The 19,869-nt window shown below is 44.8% G+C and overlaps 1 protein-coding gene across 2 annotated transcripts in view; it reads right to left on the reverse strand.

The window, feature by feature from the left end:
* The window catches only part of TMEM255A (transmembrane protein 255A), a 25,813-nt gene continuing 5,944 nt past the window's right edge, over positions 1-19,869 (reverse strand). Inside the window, exons 3-9 of one of the 2 annotated variants that reach the window (XM_048318533.1) lie at positions 16,898-16,960; positions 12,578-12,667; positions 10,710-10,772; positions 8,922-9,010; positions 6,117-6,276; positions 4,715-4,858; positions 1-2,684 (exon numbers count right to left, since the gene is read on the reverse strand). In XM_048318533.1, coding sequence (XP_048174490.1) covers positions 2,526-2,684; positions 4,715-4,858; positions 6,117-6,276; positions 8,922-9,010; positions 10,710-10,772; positions 12,578-12,667; positions 16,898-16,960 — 768 coding nt within the window. In that variant the 3' untranslated portion in view covers positions 1-2,525. Of the gene's footprint in view, positions 2,685-4,714; positions 4,859-6,116; positions 6,280-8,921; positions 9,011-10,709; positions 10,773-12,577; positions 12,668-16,897; positions 16,961-19,869 lie in introns of both variants that reach the window. The other variant, XM_048318532.1, reaches the window with a different exon arrangement.

Genomic DNA, 19,869 nt, shown 5'->3' on the forward strand with positions numbered 1-19,869 from the left:
TTTACAAAAGTCACACAATTTTATTTAACTTTGGCAAAGTAATAAAAGGGTACATATGAGTCACAAACTTGACATTCTCATAAGAAATGAAAAATACAGTGCAGAATGTTGTAGTTACATTAAATGCTTAGTTTTACTCAAGCAGAACGAAAAAGGTAATTCAACAGAAAATACCACCAGTAATTTTTTAAATGTGAAAATGTACTTGTCCTTTTATAGTGAATTTAAAGCAGCAACGTAATTTTTGCTTAAATATTCCTTAGAAAAAAAAGAGAATTCGGGTAATTTCCTAAGGTTAGTATTTTTCAACTCAAAACCAATGACACAATTTTCTCCTAATTGTTTCTCTGCCATTAGGTTATGTTCTCTTCAGGATGTTCAGTCCTGTCCTGTGGTGTCCCCTAGTCCTTCTAGCCCTATTTAGTTGACAGGCACAAATGGTACAGTGTTTGTCAGAAGTGGGACAGGACTGTTAGCTTTTATTTCAAAGATACAGCAATAAAATGTTTTCTGATGCTAAATTAACGTGCCCTTCTGATTCTAGTTTTGTGGGGAGTTTTGTCAAGATAAGTACTGTCGGTTTTGAAATTGCCCATGATCTCTTTATCAAGATTTAATTCAATAAAATGTAATATAAAATGGAGGATGCCCCAGTATATAAATTTATTTCCAGTATGCAAATTCATAGGAGCTGCACTTCAACATTCTATAGTAAAACAAAATGCCACCAGGATATGTTCTACATACACTACTGCTTTAAATCCCATGAGTTGCATTCCTTTCTCCAGCTGTTTATTTTCCCTTCTTACTGGAGAAAAGTCATGCTTGCTTCTGGATAAGGTGTCATCCTTTAATGAACTAATATACTGATTAGTATTTGACAGTGGAAATGATAAAATTAACACACAGTCTAGCCTAAAGGCTTTGCAAATGCATAGGATTAAAAACAGCATTATAAAGTGTGGGTGTACTTTGAAAAGTGAGATCAGAGACTTCAGTGTTTGTTTTCCATGTTGACAGCATTTTAATTTTTTTTTATAGATTAAAAGTAGATGCCACAGTTTAAAATCCAACTGTACTTTGCCCCAGCGCACCAGCATGTATTCCATTTTGATTCTGAAAGCCAGACTGAAGTTTTAGGTACCTTTTTGTCTGCATCAGTTGCAAGTAAAGGTAGGCAACTAAGGATTAGAGTCAACAAACTGATGCCAAGGAAACTGTATCTTTAGGAAATAAGGAGAAAAATGTCAATGTTGTTTTTATCCCTGAAATAAGCAGTTGAGAACATTCAGGTTGAGCAGCTCAGATCCAAACACTGTCATCTGAAATCACTTCTTGGAGTAGAACCACACTTTGGAGGTCAGTGTGTCACATATCAAAGCTGACCTTTTGTTGTGCAGGATGCATGCAAAATCTGCTGGAATCTAGATCAATCAGCACAGTCATCAGCTGAAGATTAAATGAAAGTCACAACAGTAATTGCAAATTCCTCAGTTTCATCCTATATTACAGGGTGTTGAATTTCATCCGTGTGAGACTTACATCTTGGAGAACTAGCAGTGGATATTCCTTATGTGCAGCCCATAATACAACTACTAAAACAGTGCTTATTCAGGGTGCTGATTCAGTCCATTAAAAAAGTTAAAAGTACAAGCTTAAAAAGAAATTCCTAACCAAAGAAAAAGTAAACAAACAAATAAATAACATTTTCACTGCACTGTTTCAGTGACTTGTAGACAGTTCCTGATGCTCTTTATAGGAATACAAGGACAGTTTAGGCAGTGCAACCACCCAAACTGTTTGACTTCAGCATTACTTACACAGAATTCAGAGAGAGACTACTCAATTTCATCTTTTATCTTAAGAAGCAACCTGAAATAAAAACAGCTTTCCCCCCCTCAAAAAAGCAATATTCTGATTATTTTGCTACACATACATGAGACTATCCTACGATGTTATCCTTTTCAATAGGGCTACATTTTGAGGCACTCTCATAGTTTCCCCCAAATTTTTTCCAGCGTGTTGGGCCAACTAGTGATGTGAGCTAGGTCCTGTGTCCTCCCACCCAAAATCCCAGCAGCTGGAGCCCAAAGGCCAAACAAAACCAGTGTCAAGTCATGCTGTCTGCAAGCACCCTCATCTCAAACAGATTGATAATCTCTAGCAACTATTGATCTTGGCTGCCCTTACTTCAGCTTGGCACAAGATGGAGTAAGGCAGACCAGAATCTGTCATTTGTGTTGGATCACTTTATTAAAAATCAAGGACTACATGAAGCAATGAGGGTGAAATTTAGGTCACCTGCTACTCACTGACTCATTACAACATCAGAAGTCTGTCCCCTTTGTCACAGACCATCATTAAACTTCTGAAATAAGTCTCGCAAGAAAGGACAGTCCAGTCTAATATTTCTATTTGCACTTATCTTCTGTATTCTCCTGCTCCCTCCCACAGTAAAATATAAATACAAAATGTTCACAATTATTTCAATGGCAAATATTTTTTTTTCTTCTTTCCCACATTCTTTATGGTGTGTAAGGTGGTGGCTTTTCAAAAGGTGGGAAATACGGCGGTGAATAACGAGGCGGCGCATTAGAGGCCCACATATAGCTGGGAGATGGGGACAGGGACTGGGGGTCATCGGAGAGGCCAGAAGGAGTGGAGGCTGGAAACACGCTGGAATGCTGCAGGGAGACAGCAAAGGCTGTAATGTAACCACTTCCTAATGGAAATACTTTATCAAAATGACATTTCATTACCAAATGTTTCAAAGTTAACATTTCAAGGTTCACCTCTGCGAATCATGTACATACAAATACCACTTCAGATAACTTGTTGCATTTAAGGCAAGCATAGCCTGTAAGTAACAGTGTTGCAAAATGAGGCTCCTTAGATCCAAAATTGAAGACATTTAAAAAAAATTCTCATCACTTCTGTGTGCCTGCTGCATTTCACAAAGACTGGATAACTGAAAACTGATGAGTTTCTCTCAAATCTTGGGTTTCACACACCAGCCAGCAGCAAAAATGAATGGGCTGCTCCAAAAACCAGAGAACTGGGTCTGCCATTTCAGGCTTGTGTGTGAAAGCCAGGTTTTTGCAAGGCCCCAGACTTCCCTAGGAATTCTGGTGTGTTGTTTTTCTCTTGTGAAAAATGTGTGGAATGAGTGGGAAGCATTCTTGCACCAGAGGGAGTGCATCCTTTGGAAGGGATTTGAGAGGTAAGGCTGGGCTTGCTCCGTGTGCTGTAGGATGGCATGGGAGAGGGGTCAGGGTGGTACAGTCACTGCTTGGAGTAGAGTAGGGCTCAAGGCAAGAGAGTCTCCACAGCCACAGGTTCAGCTAATGCTCCCATGCAGGCCCCAAGTTCCCTGGAAGATATGCAAGGCTCAGATTTGGAATTTCATTTGAAAGAGGGACTTGGCTATATTAAATTTAGATTACTTGAATTTATGCCCAGCTTTTGTGCCAGCTTTTGTGCCAGCTCCTAAGCCAACACCTGTGCTCACAGCAGTGAGACCTAGAGACTTTGATCCGTCCGGCTGAGCTCTAAGTGTTAGCAGAGCCCAGCAGTACTTCCAGTTAAAAAGCAGGGAAGTCACTCCTGCTGAGCTCTCTGCAGGTACTGGGGCTGCCACACTGACAAACCCTGGGTCAGACAGTGCTTAGAACCGCTGAAAAAAGGACTTTGCAGCAGACCTGGGTTTGGCATGCACTGAAGTGGGCATTTTTGTAACTGCAGGAAGTTACACAACACCAGTGACTGTCCCAGGTTTCATTAATCTCAAAAATGAGTCAAAAATCTGTATAAATACACCCTAGAAGTTCTGACATAAGTGTTCAATTATATTTAGGAGCCCTGACAACAGTATTGTCTAGTGGCACTAGCAGCAGATCCAGGAAAGTTTAGATTCATGTTACCTCTAATGTATGGCTCACATGAGGGACATGGTGTCTATTACAGAGCACACCCCTTAGTTGATGTCCAAGTTCTTAAACTCTCGTTAATAAAAAAAAGTCTCCAGTCCTGGTGGTTGTGCAATGTGTTCATTAACATCACCCCTGTGCTAACATTCACCTGACAGAAGAGCTGAGGAGGAAATGTCCTCATCTGCTTCAACAAGTGAAAGCTGATGTTGACAGCAAGGTTCACATGAAATCACCATTTCCAACAGCAGAGCTCTGTAGCTCAAAGAGGAAGGAATGCATTACAGCAGAGGTGATATTTGCAGGGACCCCTCTTAGGCCAGCTGAAGCATGTGGAAAATAACCACAAAAAAATAGCTTTTCAGGCGTCATGTGTCTTCAAGAGCTCAAATAGCTTGTTTCCAAAAGCTCATCTATTTCTCTCAGACACAGTAGCTGGCCTAATAAAATCTAGGACCTGAACACCTGGCTTTGCCTCTCTCCTCAGAACACTGCAGTGCCAGAGGCAGTGCCTATTTTTAATATGATCTCTACTAGCAAGTGATGGGAAGGCAGGCAGGCAGCAGGTCCTCTTGCCTTCACTTCAAGGACAGCTTTCAGGAACATACTGCCTTAGTAAGAAAGAGTACTGCCAAGGACCAGTGCCTAGGAGGAAAAATGTGGTATTTTCTGCAGGAACAAGAAAATTAAACTGTGCGAATGACAGGAAGACAAGCCCCCAGAGTCCTCTAGACTGGCTGGATTTAATGTTGCTGCTAAACAAGAAAACAACCGGTAATGTTGCCCACCTGAAAGTCATAAGCGGAGTATGGAGGCAGGTGAGGAGTGCTGTGGTAGTAGGAGTTGTAAGATGTCACTTGTGGCCTGGAGTAGTAGGTCACTGAAGGGTGTGCATTTTCAACTGTGCAGTTCAGTGTAGGGAGGGAAGGAGTCTATCAAAACAAAAAGAAGAGTGTATGAGGCTGCAAATGCAGTCATGGAAAGCTGACAGCTGAATGAAAGCAGAAATGATTTAAAGGAGCACTGTGTGTCTTTAGACTTCAACTCTTTTGAATTAGCAACTGGCAATCCAGTTCCCTCTCAGGCAGCAGCTAAGTTCCAAGGTAATTTCATTCCACAGCCACTTATTGTTTCCTCTCAGATTCCATAGAACAAGCTGGCAGTAACCCAGTGCACACCAGTACTCACACAAAACAGATTTACATCTTCACAAGTAGAAGAAATTATTCAATAATTCCAATTACTCTGTTATTTGGTGCATGTTGTGAATTGCTGTTCATTTCTATACATTTTTGCAGAGGTTTACAGGCTCTCTGCTGTGGATCAAATCTCAAAGGGCTATGATGCACAGTTGGGAATGTGTCTCCTGTTTTATTTGTGAAGATATTGGTGAGTCTGAAAAGAGTTCAGAGTTCTGAAATAAGATACCCTTAGTGCAGGGCCCAAGATTTCTTTGTAAGAAAAACATATAGCCAGGACAACAAATGCTCTTTTCTGTGTGTCTCTTTTTTGTATTATTCCAAATGAGTCACAAGAGACTGAAAAAGGCCCAAATGTATCTGTTGAACATTCAGTTCTACCCATTCATTTGTGCCATTTAGAACAAAACTGTATGGAAGGTAACAGGCAGCCTGGTTAAGTGAGGGGTGTTTCAAAGCTCACATTGTTAGAACAGCATTTTCTTCATTATCTGAAGTTTGGTTTTGATCCCCAGTTCATCCTCTCAGGTTCTGCACCATGAAGAAATTAGATGGAGAGTTTCAGCCTAACACAGCTGCTTAAACAGTCTGTAAAGCTCAGACTGCTACTATAAAATCAACAATTAATGAGCAACCACCACACATTTCCTTGTAGAATGTGAACGTTATGAAAAGGAAGATCAATTTTCAAGAAAGAGCTTATTTTTAATCATTCTGGCATTGCCAATGCCTCTGTGAAGGTTCCTTTTGAAAATACAATCTTCCAATCCTGTTAATCTTTTCTAACTGTGCTCAGCTGATGACAACAAGATCAGAAAAGCGAATCACTTCCGCTTTTTCATTCTCGTTATTTCTTGCCCTTCTTTCCACCCTGACTGAAGTAATGCATAGATCATTTGCATTGAAATACCAATAGTTCTCATGATTATTTTTAAAGGCAATTTACCTGATTTGTTTTCTTTAATGCATAGAGAAATTGATATCCTCTTACCATGTCTTTAAAGCCTCCAAGTATTGCTGCTGTAATGATCCCTAGGAATAGCCCGACTATGTTCAGAATTGTTGCCGACCAGAGCAAGTGGTAAAGGTGGATAATGTCCTGGCAGCTGCTGACATCAATGTATTCATAGTAACCTCCAGAAATCTCTACTCTGCTAGATTAGGAAAAAAACAACAGTAATGATAAAAAAAATGCACTACATATCATAAAACCTAAGCAGTTTTTACTGCTGGACAGTAAAATGCATTCTGCAATTCAGTGATAACCTGGACCTTACTACTGAGGGAGTGGGGATAAAGCCTCCTGATTCCATGCTTGTGGCATCCAAGATCTCCCTGCACGAAGGGCTTGCTGTGTTCTGAAACAAATGACTTGGTGTCTGAACCTGCCAGTTATTTCTTTCATCTGAAATCTCCACAGAGGTCCTGGAAGCTTACCAAGGACAAACCGGTCTTGGAATTACTCTGGGAAATCAGTCTGTGCCGGAGGATCAGCAGCTGCCCCCAGGCAGTGCTGGCTGCTCCTCACAGCCACAGAGCAGCCGGGTGGGATGGGCACAGGACAGCACAGCTCCTGCCTGGCTCCGCAGCGTACGGCCACAAAGCAGGTCCAGCTCCATGCCCTGCTCCAGCTGCCGGCCCCTCACAGCTCTACAGCGGCCTGGGCTGCCTGGAACCCTGGCACCTCGTCTTTCTGCTCACATTTTGAACCTTTTCCACATGCAGAAAAGAGACAGAGAAAACTCGGTCAAATCTGGTTAGGTCATTATTTTGTAAAAGGAAAAGCAACTCCTGCAACATGTGGGCTGAAGTCTTGCAGCAGAATTCTCCAGGAATGACTTCTCTCTGACTGCTGGGTGGGGAACAGGCTGGCCTTCAGCACAACTTACCAGATGTAGTGGCCTATAGCAAATACCCCTTCAGAAAACATATTTATCAGGGACAAACAGTACCAAGAGCTTATGAATGACTTAGCTCATACACAGGGTTAGGCTCAAAGTGCATGAGAGCTTTGAGGAAAGCGGGAAGAAGCAGCTCATATTTAAGGTCAAGAAGCAGGAGATCCAGGTTCAGCTCCCCAGCAGACTCCACAAGGCCTGCAGGAAACTGCCCCCTTTCACAAGAGTCACCCTTCTTTGCTCATTACTCAATTTCACCTTCTTTACCCTTTTATTCCCACATTTCATTTTAGCAGGCTACTGCAGGAGACATTGCAACGAGAAGATGGGGATTTCAAGCAGAATCGAGGCAGAGCATAACCACAGGTTACAAAAACCTGTGCGTTGGCTGGCACGACCTCTGTGTAACCTGAGCTCTCACTGTGACCCTCTAACAATAAAACCTGTATGTGCTGTTTGTAAGTGCTCGTTCCTATGGAGATGTGTGAGAGCACAGCTCTCTCAGTGACCCTTGGTGCACCATAGAGAACATCCCACGTAGTTCAGAATGTCCTTATCAACGGGAAGGGGCTTGCCCCATGCTGCCAAAGCCAGGGTTCCCAGCATCAGGAGGAACGCAAGATTGCTGTCACTTTTTCCATGATTTCCATCCTTTACGTGTGCAGTAACCGGTCTTGAGTGTCCATGCCTCTTTTACTGAGATACCAAAAGAACCAGCACCTCCTCAGTGCAGGATGTTTTCGTGGTACTAAGCAAGATTAAAATAGCAACAACTGATATCTTTTATCAGAGAGGAGAAAACGGGTCAGGGGCAGGTCCCAGAACCAGGACTGGGGAAAAAAAACCCAAAAAACCAACAAAAGCAGAAGAAAAATTAGTACAGAAAAGTTTCAAGCTTTTGTATTCCAATCAGTTCTCTGTGTCCTGCTCTCTTCAGCTAGTAAAAAGGGACTATGTTCTGTGAACTGCTCAAGGAAACCATGAGCTTCACCCCTCTGTCACACACACAAAGTCCTACAGAGACCAGGGATCACACTTTCCAGCACAGGGAAACACCCACCCTCTCCCAACAGCAGCTTTCCTCAGCCACAGTCAGTGATTTAAGTGGGGGCCAGCCCAACTAAGTACTGTGAGAAACGCTAAGCCTGAAACAGCCCTAGGCAAGAGCCAGCAGTAAAAAAATCAATTTATTAATTGCTTGCTGACACACATTGGACACTCCACAAAGTATAAGCAGTGCATGCTGTAAATTAAGCTGGCTTAGGCACAGTAGCCAGATCTCAGTGGTGTGATCACTCTGCAGTGGTTCTCGGTTAGTAACCACCTGACTCACTGCACAGTGCTGGTTCACCTTCCAAGCCTGTGTGACCATGAAAGACATTCACTGGGCAGAGAGGACACTGGTTTATGAACACACAGACGGCACCAGCCTGTGAACTCTCCTCCCTGTCAGCAGGGTGGGGAATGGAATGGTGGTAAGGTGAGGAAGAACAGTGTCCCAGTTTTTTGCATCTTCAATATTCTAAAAGAAAAAAAAAAAACAACCAGTGGCAACAGAGAAGAAAGGTGTTAAGACAAGCAACACTCAATAGGTGGAAAACCTGAGGAGGACACCAAGCATGAAAGTAATGGAAACTCCTGTGCTCTTCATTTTTCCAGCTGGGCTGGCCCAGAGCATGCTCACCCATAGCTGGAATAGCCTTGCTGCATTTCACACCCACCTTTACTTGGTTAGCTTTTGTCTGGGACTCCTTGTTGCTAACAAACACAGCTTAAGGTGCCTTCCCACAACAACTGTCATTAACCAATACTATCCTGCAAACAAGCTGCAAGCTATTGCACACGAGCATGACCACTGCTCGCCCTTCCCATGGCCAGGAGTGGCATTTTTGGCTTACTTCCCACAGTTGTACAGGTCACAGCAGAAGCAGGTATTGGTTTTTATTTTCGGTGTGCAGGGGGCACGGCGCTGTGGGTGACAGACCGCCTGTGTGAATACAGAAAAAAATTACATAAAGCACAGAATGACACTGTTATAAACATATATTATAATACTGGCTTCTTGCAAAGTATAAAGGTAGATATTATATAATGTTAGAAATGCTTTTTGCTGTGTGGATGTAGTTTTCTCTCTTTTTAGCAAGAACGTTAGCAAGTGTGAGCAAGTAAGATAACCTCCAAGCGAGCAGAGGATGAGGCCCAAGGAGCTGCTAATCAACACTTTGTCCGGGGAACAAAAGGGCCCAAAGGCTGCTCTGCCCGGAGAACGGGCGGCCAGGAGGGTCCGAGAGCCGCTATCACCGCTCTGCCCAGGAGGCAAAGAGGCCCAAAGCTGCAATCAGCCCTGACTGTCTGGAGAATTAAGAGATCCACCCCACCATCGACTCTTACCTAGCGGGCCCAACCCCAAGAATCAAAAGAAGTAAAACCACAAGGCCGAAGACTACGCACGCTCTAAAAAGGAGGAACCAAGGAGTGGCCATGCAGAACAGCTCCGGGAAAAGTTTTAATAGGAATAGAGAACAGACAGTAAAAATGGTACAAAAAGGACTCACCTCGAGCATCAGGTGTGCTCTTGGCAGAGCGCCACGGCACCCGGCCGTTACCCCTTTGTTTTATTTTATGTGTCTCTTATTGTCTTTATATTAAACCCTTTAAATTCTCACAGGAGAGTGAACCTCGTTTTTCACAGACACAATCCCCAAACACAGTTTCTGCTGCTGTTTGGCCTGCTCTACATGTAGATTTCTCAGTGATCTCCACATTAGCCTCAGGCAGATTTTTCTTTCCTTATCTTGCTCCTACAAAGTCCTCCATTACTGGAACAGAGATGGACTAGTCTAGAACAGACCAGTGTTTCCTTTCACTGTGGGGAACTCACAGACAAGCACATGCCTGCAGAGGAAGGAGGTTTTGCAACTCTCACAAACAGCCAGGGCATTGTTGAACTAATGCACCTCATTCCATAGCAAGAGAGAGCAGAGAGTTGTCAATAGCATGATTCAAACTGAGTCAAGATTCCCACAGTGGTGCAGAACTGACCAAAGTGGTTAATTGTCTGCCTGTGGGTGGTAACACATATGGAAAGTCTTTGGCCTGCAAAGAGAGTGGACCACATCCATGCTCCTGTGCAGTACCTTGCACCCTCAAGCAGGCATTCTAATTTGGTATATAGTGGTTATTCAAAATTACCTAGGGACTTGTGAGGAAAGCTCTGAGAGCCAATCAGTGCTCAGCAAAGGCAGACAAAGATGTCCATACACACTACCAGTATGTGGTAGGATCATCCATCCCCAAGAGGCTTCTCTTTGGAGAAGACAATAAGAGAGGTGCAGAGGCTGGTACTTGTTGCTCATGTACACAGAAATTACCACTTTCTGAAATCTTAACCCACCACCCTGCTCCTATAATGAATGCACAGCTGAAGGTATAGAGAAACTGGTGAATTTTCCTGTCCTAGGTCCCCTTCTCTCCATCTGTTCCTTCACTAATGAGGCAGTACGTGGAGGAACTCACCTCCCAAGTCCTGTTCCACTCAGCATCCTGTTCCCACCCCAGACCCAGCCTCCCACCCCCTCTTCACTTTGCAGACCTCTGGGATACTGGAGCAGCCACCTGGCAGCAGGTTCCTCCACCTGCACCAAGAAGCTGGTCCCTTCACAGGACACAGCAGAACCTGCTCTCACCTCGGGTGGGGTCGTACTCTTGGAGTAGTACTGACATCGCCCTGCGTACAGCGGCCTCAGATCCTGCCAGAGAAAAAGCACCAGGCTTAGCCCTGCAGCAAAGCCAAAATCACCCAAAGGGTCTGGGGAAACGGACCAGGCTTTAGAGAGACCCTTATCTCACACCAGCACCTCAAGACAGCAACGGCTCTGCAGCCCCCACCCCAGCCCCCTGAGCCCTGGGTGATGTTTAACCCTGGTTCTTGGAGGCATGAAATTGTTACAGCCAGCATGGGAGGTGCAGTCTCTTAAGCTGGGCTCTTTGGATGATGGTGGCCATCCTGAACTGAAGGATTTATTCCTCATCCTGCGAGACACATCCCAGATCTGCCTGACCTGTTTCTGAGGGCTCTTCTTGCTGAATCATAGCAATTTTTCGTTAATTGTTGGCAAATTTGTCTTTGCTGTGCTCTTCTGTGTCTTGTGGGAAAGCTCTGGAGGATCATCAACGTTCCAGCCTGCAAATATGCATTAATGCCTCCCTTTGGGGCAGCTTGATCTCCAAGGCAAAACCTCAGGGAAAGCAATGCCAGAGGTGTATCCACATCCGTGAGCCCTTCCCAGGAGCAGCCAGACTGGCTCTCCAGGTGTCTGATCCAAAGCTCGGGGTGGCACAGCAGTGGCAGCAGCTCGCACCAGGAAGAATGCTATGTGCTGGTGTGGCAGAAGCACATCTCCAGCAAGCTGATGACATTTTTGGACAGTCAGGTGGTAAAGAGAGGCCAAAAGCCCATCTGTTCACCAAGAAGCAGAAACCAAAGCCTTTGTCATCACAACTGCTCAGCTCTGGTTGCCTCAGACACGCAGGCACCCCAGGAGCCAGCCGGGAGGAGTTGCCAGCTCATGCCACAACCCAACCCATGAGGTCACACCCTTGCAAAAGGGGTCAGAGATGGCCCAGACTTGCTGGTTTTGTCCAGACAGATGGACGGACACCCATCACACAACTGAGCAGAGCTGATCTTTGCTCTGTCAGCAAATCCTGTCATCCAGCCACCTTTCCGCCTCTGGAATACTCAGGGGCAGGAAAGAAGAGCCAGCTTCACAAGGAGCATAACTAGCCAGCTGACACAGGGAGTTTCCATTTCATGGGTAATTCTGACCTTCTGAAATTCCTTTCTGTTCTGATAAAAATGAACTCTAAATCTATCTTTTTAATCCATTTTTGCCAAAAATTTCAAAAAAAGTCATCAAACTGCAGAGTTGGAGGACAGAAAATCTGTTTTCAGTTAGAAATTTCAATCAAAAAGCTGAAATGGAATTGTGTCTTTTTACTTCTCTACTAATAACTAAAGCTTCTGCACATCCCACTGTACTAGTGATTGGTCATGACAGCAGTAGCTCATAATTTTTTTAAGTCACCAAATAGAAACAGAACCTACTGCAAATGTTTCCTGTTTTTACTGTAATGCTGCAGTGAGCTTTGTATCAAATTGCTTCATTCTACTACAGCATCCAGTGATTCACTCTGCATTAAGAACTACCTCTGCCTACATTTAAAACAAAATAGACATTACTGCTCATATTTTGTCCCTTGGCAATAGTTGTAATTCACATTACATCTTAAGTGTTCTGATACTCAGTAAACACATAGAGCCAAAAAAAAAAACCCAAAGCAAAGCTTTAAGATCTTAGTGCTTTTCACTAATTTAAAAATATTTTTTTAAAAAATGATAACATTTTTCTAAAGCTTATGATTAAAAGCAGCATTCAGCACATGATATATATTTACAGGGTTTGATGCGGCCTGATACAGGACTGCAGACACCATCACTGGTTTTCTTAGAGCAAAAGCATTGCAGGACCTTTGTTTTCCTGGAAGCACTTACTATGTGTCTGGCAGCAAAGACACCGTCTACTATGGCACAGCAGAATGCAGCGATGACACCAAAGCTGATGAAGACGATCGATGCAACCAGCTGAGAAAGGAAAACAAAGCAAAATATCATCTGCCTCTCCACAACCAAGTGATTAGTGCCCTCTCCACAAGGATACATAAACCACAGTCAAAAAGCCCTCAAGCGATCAATGACCCGAATGTTTGCCCAGGCTGCACAGACTGGTCTCGCTGAAGGCAGTGGGGCTGTGTGTCCGCTCTGGCAGAGTGGCAGGAGTAGGAGCATTGTGCCAGACTGGTTCTCTGGGGACTTGATACAGTAATGCAGGTTTTTCCATGACTCCAATAGGCTAAACTTGGGCTGAGAATACACCTCCTCTTCTGGCTGCTGCTGTCTGTAACTCTCCCCTGGAGAGAAAGGAGAGAATTTCTTCTCTCCTCACCCCAGAGTGCTGTGGGGAGCTGCTCCTGTGGACACTTACTGAGCTGTGAGGATGCAGGAGACTGCAATATGTGAACCTCTCTGCTGGGACTGCGTCTTCAGGGAACAACACTTGGATGTACGCACAAGCACAAAGCCATGAGACCAGAAGGCAGCTGACCAGCCGATGCCATCGATGCTGTACACCCTCACGGCAGCCTGGATGGGCTCCTCGGTGCCAGGCTGTGGCAAGCACAGTCCATCCAGCCTCCCACTGGCTTGGGGGAGCTGCAAGGAGAGAGATTTCCCTCCACCTGCAGCTTGAGAAGGGCAGTCAGACAGGTGTGATCCTCTTCTACTGGCCCCATCCTGCCCACTCTTAAAATTAGGGTGAAAGCATTCAGCAGGTAAACCAGAAATAACCTCTGATCCAGGTATGAGAAACAGTGTCTATTCCCACTATGCCACTTCAAACACCACCTCTGCCAAAGAGCCAGTGCTGACACAGCCCCTCTCACACCTGAACTCAGCTCAGCTGCTGCCAGTGGGCTCCTGACCAGCTCCTCACACACAGAGCTCCCAACACTGATCCCAATCTCCTTGGCCAAAGCACACTGGAGATATCAGCACGGCTGCAGAGGGAGGGCAAGTGCAGCATTCAGACACATTGACAAAAGGCAGCTTGGGGAACAGCTTTCGATATTACTTCAAATATACTGACATACATTATTTCAGTATGTTTACAGTGTTTCAGTGTAAAGAACTGGAAGCTCCCTGGTGGTTTTCCAACTCTGGTGATCACAACCTTCAAGTGTCAGTTGCTGGCAGCTGTTAAAAACTGTTTCTCCACAAGTACAAAGGTGACTCTGGTCATGGGGGAGCTGTGAGCAGTAGTAAAAATCACTACAGCACAAATACAAAATGAACAGTTAGCCCAGCCAGCACTGACAGGTGTCTCAGTTCTCCTGACATGGGGATGTTTGTTTTAAAGATCCAGGTACTAAGTTTGCTTGAAAACCTTGGTTCCTGCCACTGCACAAGGCTCCAGTTTTCAGAAATACAAGCCAAACCCCTTGACAAATACAATCCAGAAGGATCCTATGTGTGTTTTTAAAGTACCTGAGGATTTTTAGGTTAATCACACTGGTGTTATCTACATCTCTCTAAGCGAAAACAGACTTTGTTCCAGTAACCTCCATGTACAGACCAGATCAGCTTGAACAATGACTGGAGATGCCAGAGGGCTCACCTGGGACAGTGGAAATGGCCCCTGTACAATTGCTTACTTAAAAATGAGAGAAAATAAAATGGATTTCTAGATGAGGCAAGTATTCAAGGCATAGACATTAAACCTGCAGCAGCAAAGACAGCAGGCTGTGAAATGATCCCAGTGACCACATGAACATGTTATGATCACAACAAGCTGTTACTGGAATATTAGATGCTGCGCCACAAAGTACTTGCAGATGGCAGCAGGTTACAAGTTTTCCTGGACCAGATCCTACACTGACCCTGTTTCTGTCAGCTGTAAACTCCTGCATTTCTTCCCCACTCAGCCCCACCCTTTCCATGTCTGGGTCCCAACTCACACTATCCACTACAAAGTCACACTGTCTCACTACCAAACCAGTGAAACCACACAAGGGGAGAAAAGCCCAGTCTTGGTGAAAGAAACGGGATTTATGGGTTAGGTAATTTTGTAGCAAGTTTAGTTTTTCTCAGTACTGTCCTTTGTTTCATACAACCTGAAAGAGGATATTCTCCCTAAATAGCATGAGCCTTAGAGATGGGAAGTAAGCCAAACACTAAATATATACAATTAGGGAATTTGTCGGTCATCTCTGCTTGCAGATAGGAGCTGCTAATATGGTGGTTTAAAATAAACACAAGGTTAATGATACTTTCCTAACAGCTCTACCAAGAAATAAGTATCTGATGCTAGAAATGGGTTTGCTCACTTTATTTACATAGTTTTCTCCCTCTCAGATGTAGAAAGAAAAGCCTGGAAACCAAACACTGAGAATTTATGATAGAGAAAAAAAAATCAAACACCAAATAGAAACATACAAATTAATTTTAAAAATCCCAGTTTTCAACTTGCCAACAAGATTTTTGATTTGGCGTTGATAATACTGTTACTGTAGCAAGCAGAAGTCCCTCTCTAGAGCTGTGTGATATTATTGATTGACCTTCACTCACGTAACTCCAGATGAAGTCATTCACACTGAGTAGCATTCGGACAACAAAAGACAAACTGGGTTTGGATAGCGCAGGAGTGTCCTGGGCTGAAGTTCCCTTTAGGTGATGTACAGCCCCACATGGGCTGTGAAGCTGCTGGTTCTTACTTTTCCATGGCATAAATGACTGTCATAAAGGCATGTAAACTGCTGACTCCTCACCTGGAAGCTGCTGAGTGGGCAGCAGCGTGTGTGCCAGAGCTGCCTGCAGTGTGGGCAGCATTGCTGGGGAGCACGGCTGGGCAGCACTGCTGGGCAGCTGGCTCTCCCTGTGGGCACAAAAGCTCTCCCTTCCCTTGTAGAGGCACAGCGTGGAAGTCAATACACTTGGGTTGGAAAAACCAGAGAGGTCTGCTCCTCTCTGAGAGGGGAAGTGAGAAGTGCTCCTTCAGGTTAGCTCTCCCCATCAGCCACACCGGCTCGTTCTACTCTTCACACTCCCCAGTCACGTTACAGACAGAAAAATGCACAAGAACACAGCTGCACAAGTTGCTCTTGGCTTTTTCTGCCCTCAGCCACACAACAAGCCACACCAAAGCTGCCTTTTAGCAAACTAGGATACAGGGGAAGTTCAGAGAAGATGAAAAAAATAAATCCTCCACGGCCAGCAGTATTACAGAAACATGCGATGGACAAAGCTGCCACTGTAAAGCGCTCCTGGGTAAGGAGGACAGGTGACTAAAGCACAGGGACAATAAGTGACAGCTACTGCATGTCCTCTCTGCGGTCAGAGTGGAGACACGCTCGCTGCCAGCCCAGGCAACAGTGATGCAATCCCTGCAAAGCTGGGTCATGGCTGTTTTTTAGGACACAAAATGATGGAGAGATGAAAAGAATTAGCACAGGCTACCCAGAGCTCTTCAGAATAATCAAACAAGTCAGAGCCACATTGTCACTTGTGGGCACTCCTGTGAAGAGTCCAGGACTGGCACAATATGGTCATCGCTCAACCAGACACTGACATGCTGCTAATATATGATGAGCAAGAGGCTGAAACTCTGCTAGGACAGAAAGAACAGGATATGTTGCTTTTGCAGAGCCAGGGTGAAAACTACAAAAAATATCCACTGGGAAACTCACCTCCCCTGCACCCTGTCTGACTGTGGGAAAGGCAAATGTCATCTCTTGCAGCATCTGCCTCACCTTCTCCTCCTGCTCTGCAGGGAGCATGCTATTTGCAAAGCAAAGGCAGCACAAAGGCAGACTGTGGATTTGGACAGGCAAGAATTTCTCCCATTTGCCTTTGCAGAACCTGCCTTAGCCTTGGTCACGAGTGCACATGGCTAATCTGATCCCTGAGCCCCTCCATCCCTGCCAAAGCAGGCAGCAGCCCAGCGGGACAGGCTGCAGGGACAGCATGACCTCCCTCAGCCCTCTGCAACCTCTCACGAGCAAGGCTGGAGGGATCTCGCTGCCAGAGCTTGGGGCAACCACCGGTGAGGGGGATTGCAGCTGCTCTCCTGAGTGAGCCGACTGGAGGCAGGAGGCAGAGTGCCCACTGGGTGCTGCTCCTAGGCTGCCAGAAACCATCTCCAGTTCTCAAGAGGTATGCAACACTACCCTGGAAGAGTTAGGAAAACCTAAAATAATACTCTTTATACACAATATTTGAGTTACTGTCGTTTTTTTAGAGAAGTTTTTATGAAGAACTTACCATTTGCCTTTTGTTTTCTATCAAGTTTGATCCGATTATTCCAAGGAACGACCCAAAACCAAGCTGAAAAACAATGTATTGTTAGCATTTAGATCAGGATGATACCCAACATATTTTACAAACAGATAGAACACAATTAAATCCAGAAGCAGCAAAAGAATATTCTGCTGATGTGTGAGCAACTCTTTCTTCAGCAAGAAATCAGTGGAGTCTCTCGCTAGCAGGAACTATCAGGTGTATCCCACATATGACACTAAAAGCGTGGGTAGAAACCAAAAGGATGAGTTCTGAATTCCATCCCACCCAGTGATGTTGAAAAATGGCTGGTGGATGAGGATATGCATTGCTGTCTTGGAACAACCCTACAAACACTCAGGAGCCTCCAGATGCAAACCTAGCAGGACTACAGCACTAAAACCTCCAGGACCAGGTTTCTGTGATCTCACTGAGAATGTGAGCAACCACCTCAGTTTTCAACTCAGAGAGTTTCTCAATGTGAAGTATGAAATAAGGGAGATTTATACTTTGGAAGATTTAGCCGTTTTCTGTCTTCTCTTACTCCTCCCTCATCTCCAGGGGTGAGGATGCATCAACCAGGGTGTTCTACCAGAAGAGTTCACACTGGCCTGGCCAACAGAATAAGCTACCACAGCAAAATCATCTTTTCTTGCTGCTATAACTGACAACACTCATTTCAGCTCAGTGAAGTCATCCAGGAGAGCAATTTCCCACCTCCTTCCTCCACAACCTTAAGCTACACTATGAAAAAGTTTCTAAGACAGAGCACACTTCAGCCAGGACAGAAACAGGGACTTCAAGCAGGAACCATGGACTAAGAGGGGAGATGCAAAAACAGTATTGTGTCACACTGAGAAAGGTCTTTGGTTGGTGTAGAGCATATCCAACCCCACTTCCATGGGTTGGCAAAATGAGAAATGCTGGAAAAGTCCTACAGTTGGATCTGTCATATTAAGGAGGCGCAAATCCAGGCAACAGGCCAGGGGCCAGTGAAGATCCGTGTGAGAATGCCCAATAACTGGCCAACTGCCCAGGAAGAAGAACAAGGCATGAGACAAGCTGTAGTGACTCAAAAATGAGTCAACTAACCTGGAATCGATACTTTAAGATCCAGGAAGAGAAAACAAAGGTTTAATGAATCCAGTACTAACAGGCAGAGGCATGTGTAGAGATTAGCAGATGCAAATATGATGTAAACTTGGGCTTCAATCTTCCCTTGCCCTGCTTAAGCCCAGCAACCCTTGGTGCAGTGCTGCAGGCAGGGAGGGCATCTGGCTCAAACAGCAGGTGATCAGGCTGCTGCTTCCCCACTGCCTGGCTTGCACTCCAAGCTCATGGAGACCACTGTCCCCATGTCAGGGACAAACTGCCATGGTGGGAAGCAAAGCAATGAAGCCAGGGGCTGCTTACCACTGAGGTGGCAGACAGGCAGGGCAGAGACCCAGGGCACTGCCCCACACTGACCTGCCAGTACTTCTGGGCTTATTATTTTGCTCAGCTTGAGCAAGCAACACCCCCACCTTCCTAAAGTAACTGGAGATGTATAGTTCAAGCCCGAGCAAAAAATTTGGAAGGTCCAGGGATTAACAGTGATTTGGATCCAGGCGTAATTTTCAGTCTGGTGATATTTAGCAGAAGGAACCTATGTGGCAACACATACCTAAGGCAAATAGTCAAGAAAAATGTTTTGTGTCCTTTGAGCTTTAAGGGAAATATCCACATGGTGTTTCAGAGCAGCCTCAAACCAAAAGGTGAAATGCTTTAGATAATTTAAGATAATTCAAAAAGAAGAAATTAGAGCAAGTCTGTACATCCAGCAGGTGAAGACCAAACAAATTGGTGAATTCTCATTAACAGGAATTCTCATTGCACTAATGGAAAAACTACTCATTCTTCTATGGATGGGACAAAGAGATCTTAGTAATGTTCCTCAGTTGCATCATTTATTTGCTGGTGGATGTGCTCCCCTGGGATGTCTGTCTGAAAGGAGGACAGGACACAAAGTGAATGTGCTTTTCCAGAGTAAAGGCCCAAGCCAACGTCCTTGGCAAGAAGAGGTGTGCCAGTGAAAGCCTAAGAAAGGTCAGTCATTTACACAGATTCTGGCAGCTGTTATAACTTGGAGACAATACACGTATCTCCCAGTCTCACTTCCACAGGGGTACTTGTCTTCTGCACCTGACCATTACTCTTGTCTGCTGAACATCACTGTTTTACTCTGGGCTTCCCTGTCCCAGGTCAGTCATCCAGCCACAGGTGAGGACATTTCCCACGGAGACACAGCTAAGGTGTTCACTGATGTAGTTGCAAACGAGTGGGTGGTCATGGAGAAGGGTGAAGGCAGCCTGGCTACAGGATGTCATGGAACCCTCTGCTTCAGCTTCTCAGTTTTATCAATAAGGAACTGAGCTGCTTGGGAAAAAAAAAACCCTCAAACCTTCAAAAAAACCAACTAAACAAAATCCTACTGATGTGTGGAAGGTCTCCAGTGCCCAGTTCTGTCCTTCCTTGGAAGTAGAGGCCTGGGAAAATAATTCCCTGCATTGAAGCATACATCTTTGCATGCTTCCTCCTCGCACAAGAGGTGTTTGCCCAAGAAACACAAGCTGAAGGAGGAAAGAAGGGTGGTTTAGGTATGGCAGCGATGAGACATCTGATGTCTGAGTTCAAGAAGAATTTGGACAATGCTCTCAAGCACATGGTGTGATTCTTGGGGTTGTCCTGGAATTGGACTTGAAGATTCTGATGAATGTGTTCCAACTAGGAATATCCTCTAATTTTATGATTCTATGTTCCATAAGATGATTCCAGCCATGAAACTGGTCCACACACAGAGAAGTCACCCAGCATACAAAGAGACTTCTGGCTCTATCTGCTTGAGAACAATCACCAAATACTCATTCACTGCAGCCAGCCCTTTTTCCCCAGTAAAGGGAGAAATCCCAGCTTGTTAT

The sequence above is a fragment of the Corvus hawaiiensis genome, chromosome 14 (assembly GCF_020740725.1).
Source record: "Corvus hawaiiensis isolate bCorHaw1 chromosome 14, bCorHaw1.pri.cur, whole genome shotgun sequence".
In the NCBI taxonomy this organism is placed as follows: Eukaryota; Metazoa; Chordata; class Aves; order Passeriformes; family Corvidae; genus Corvus; species Corvus hawaiiensis.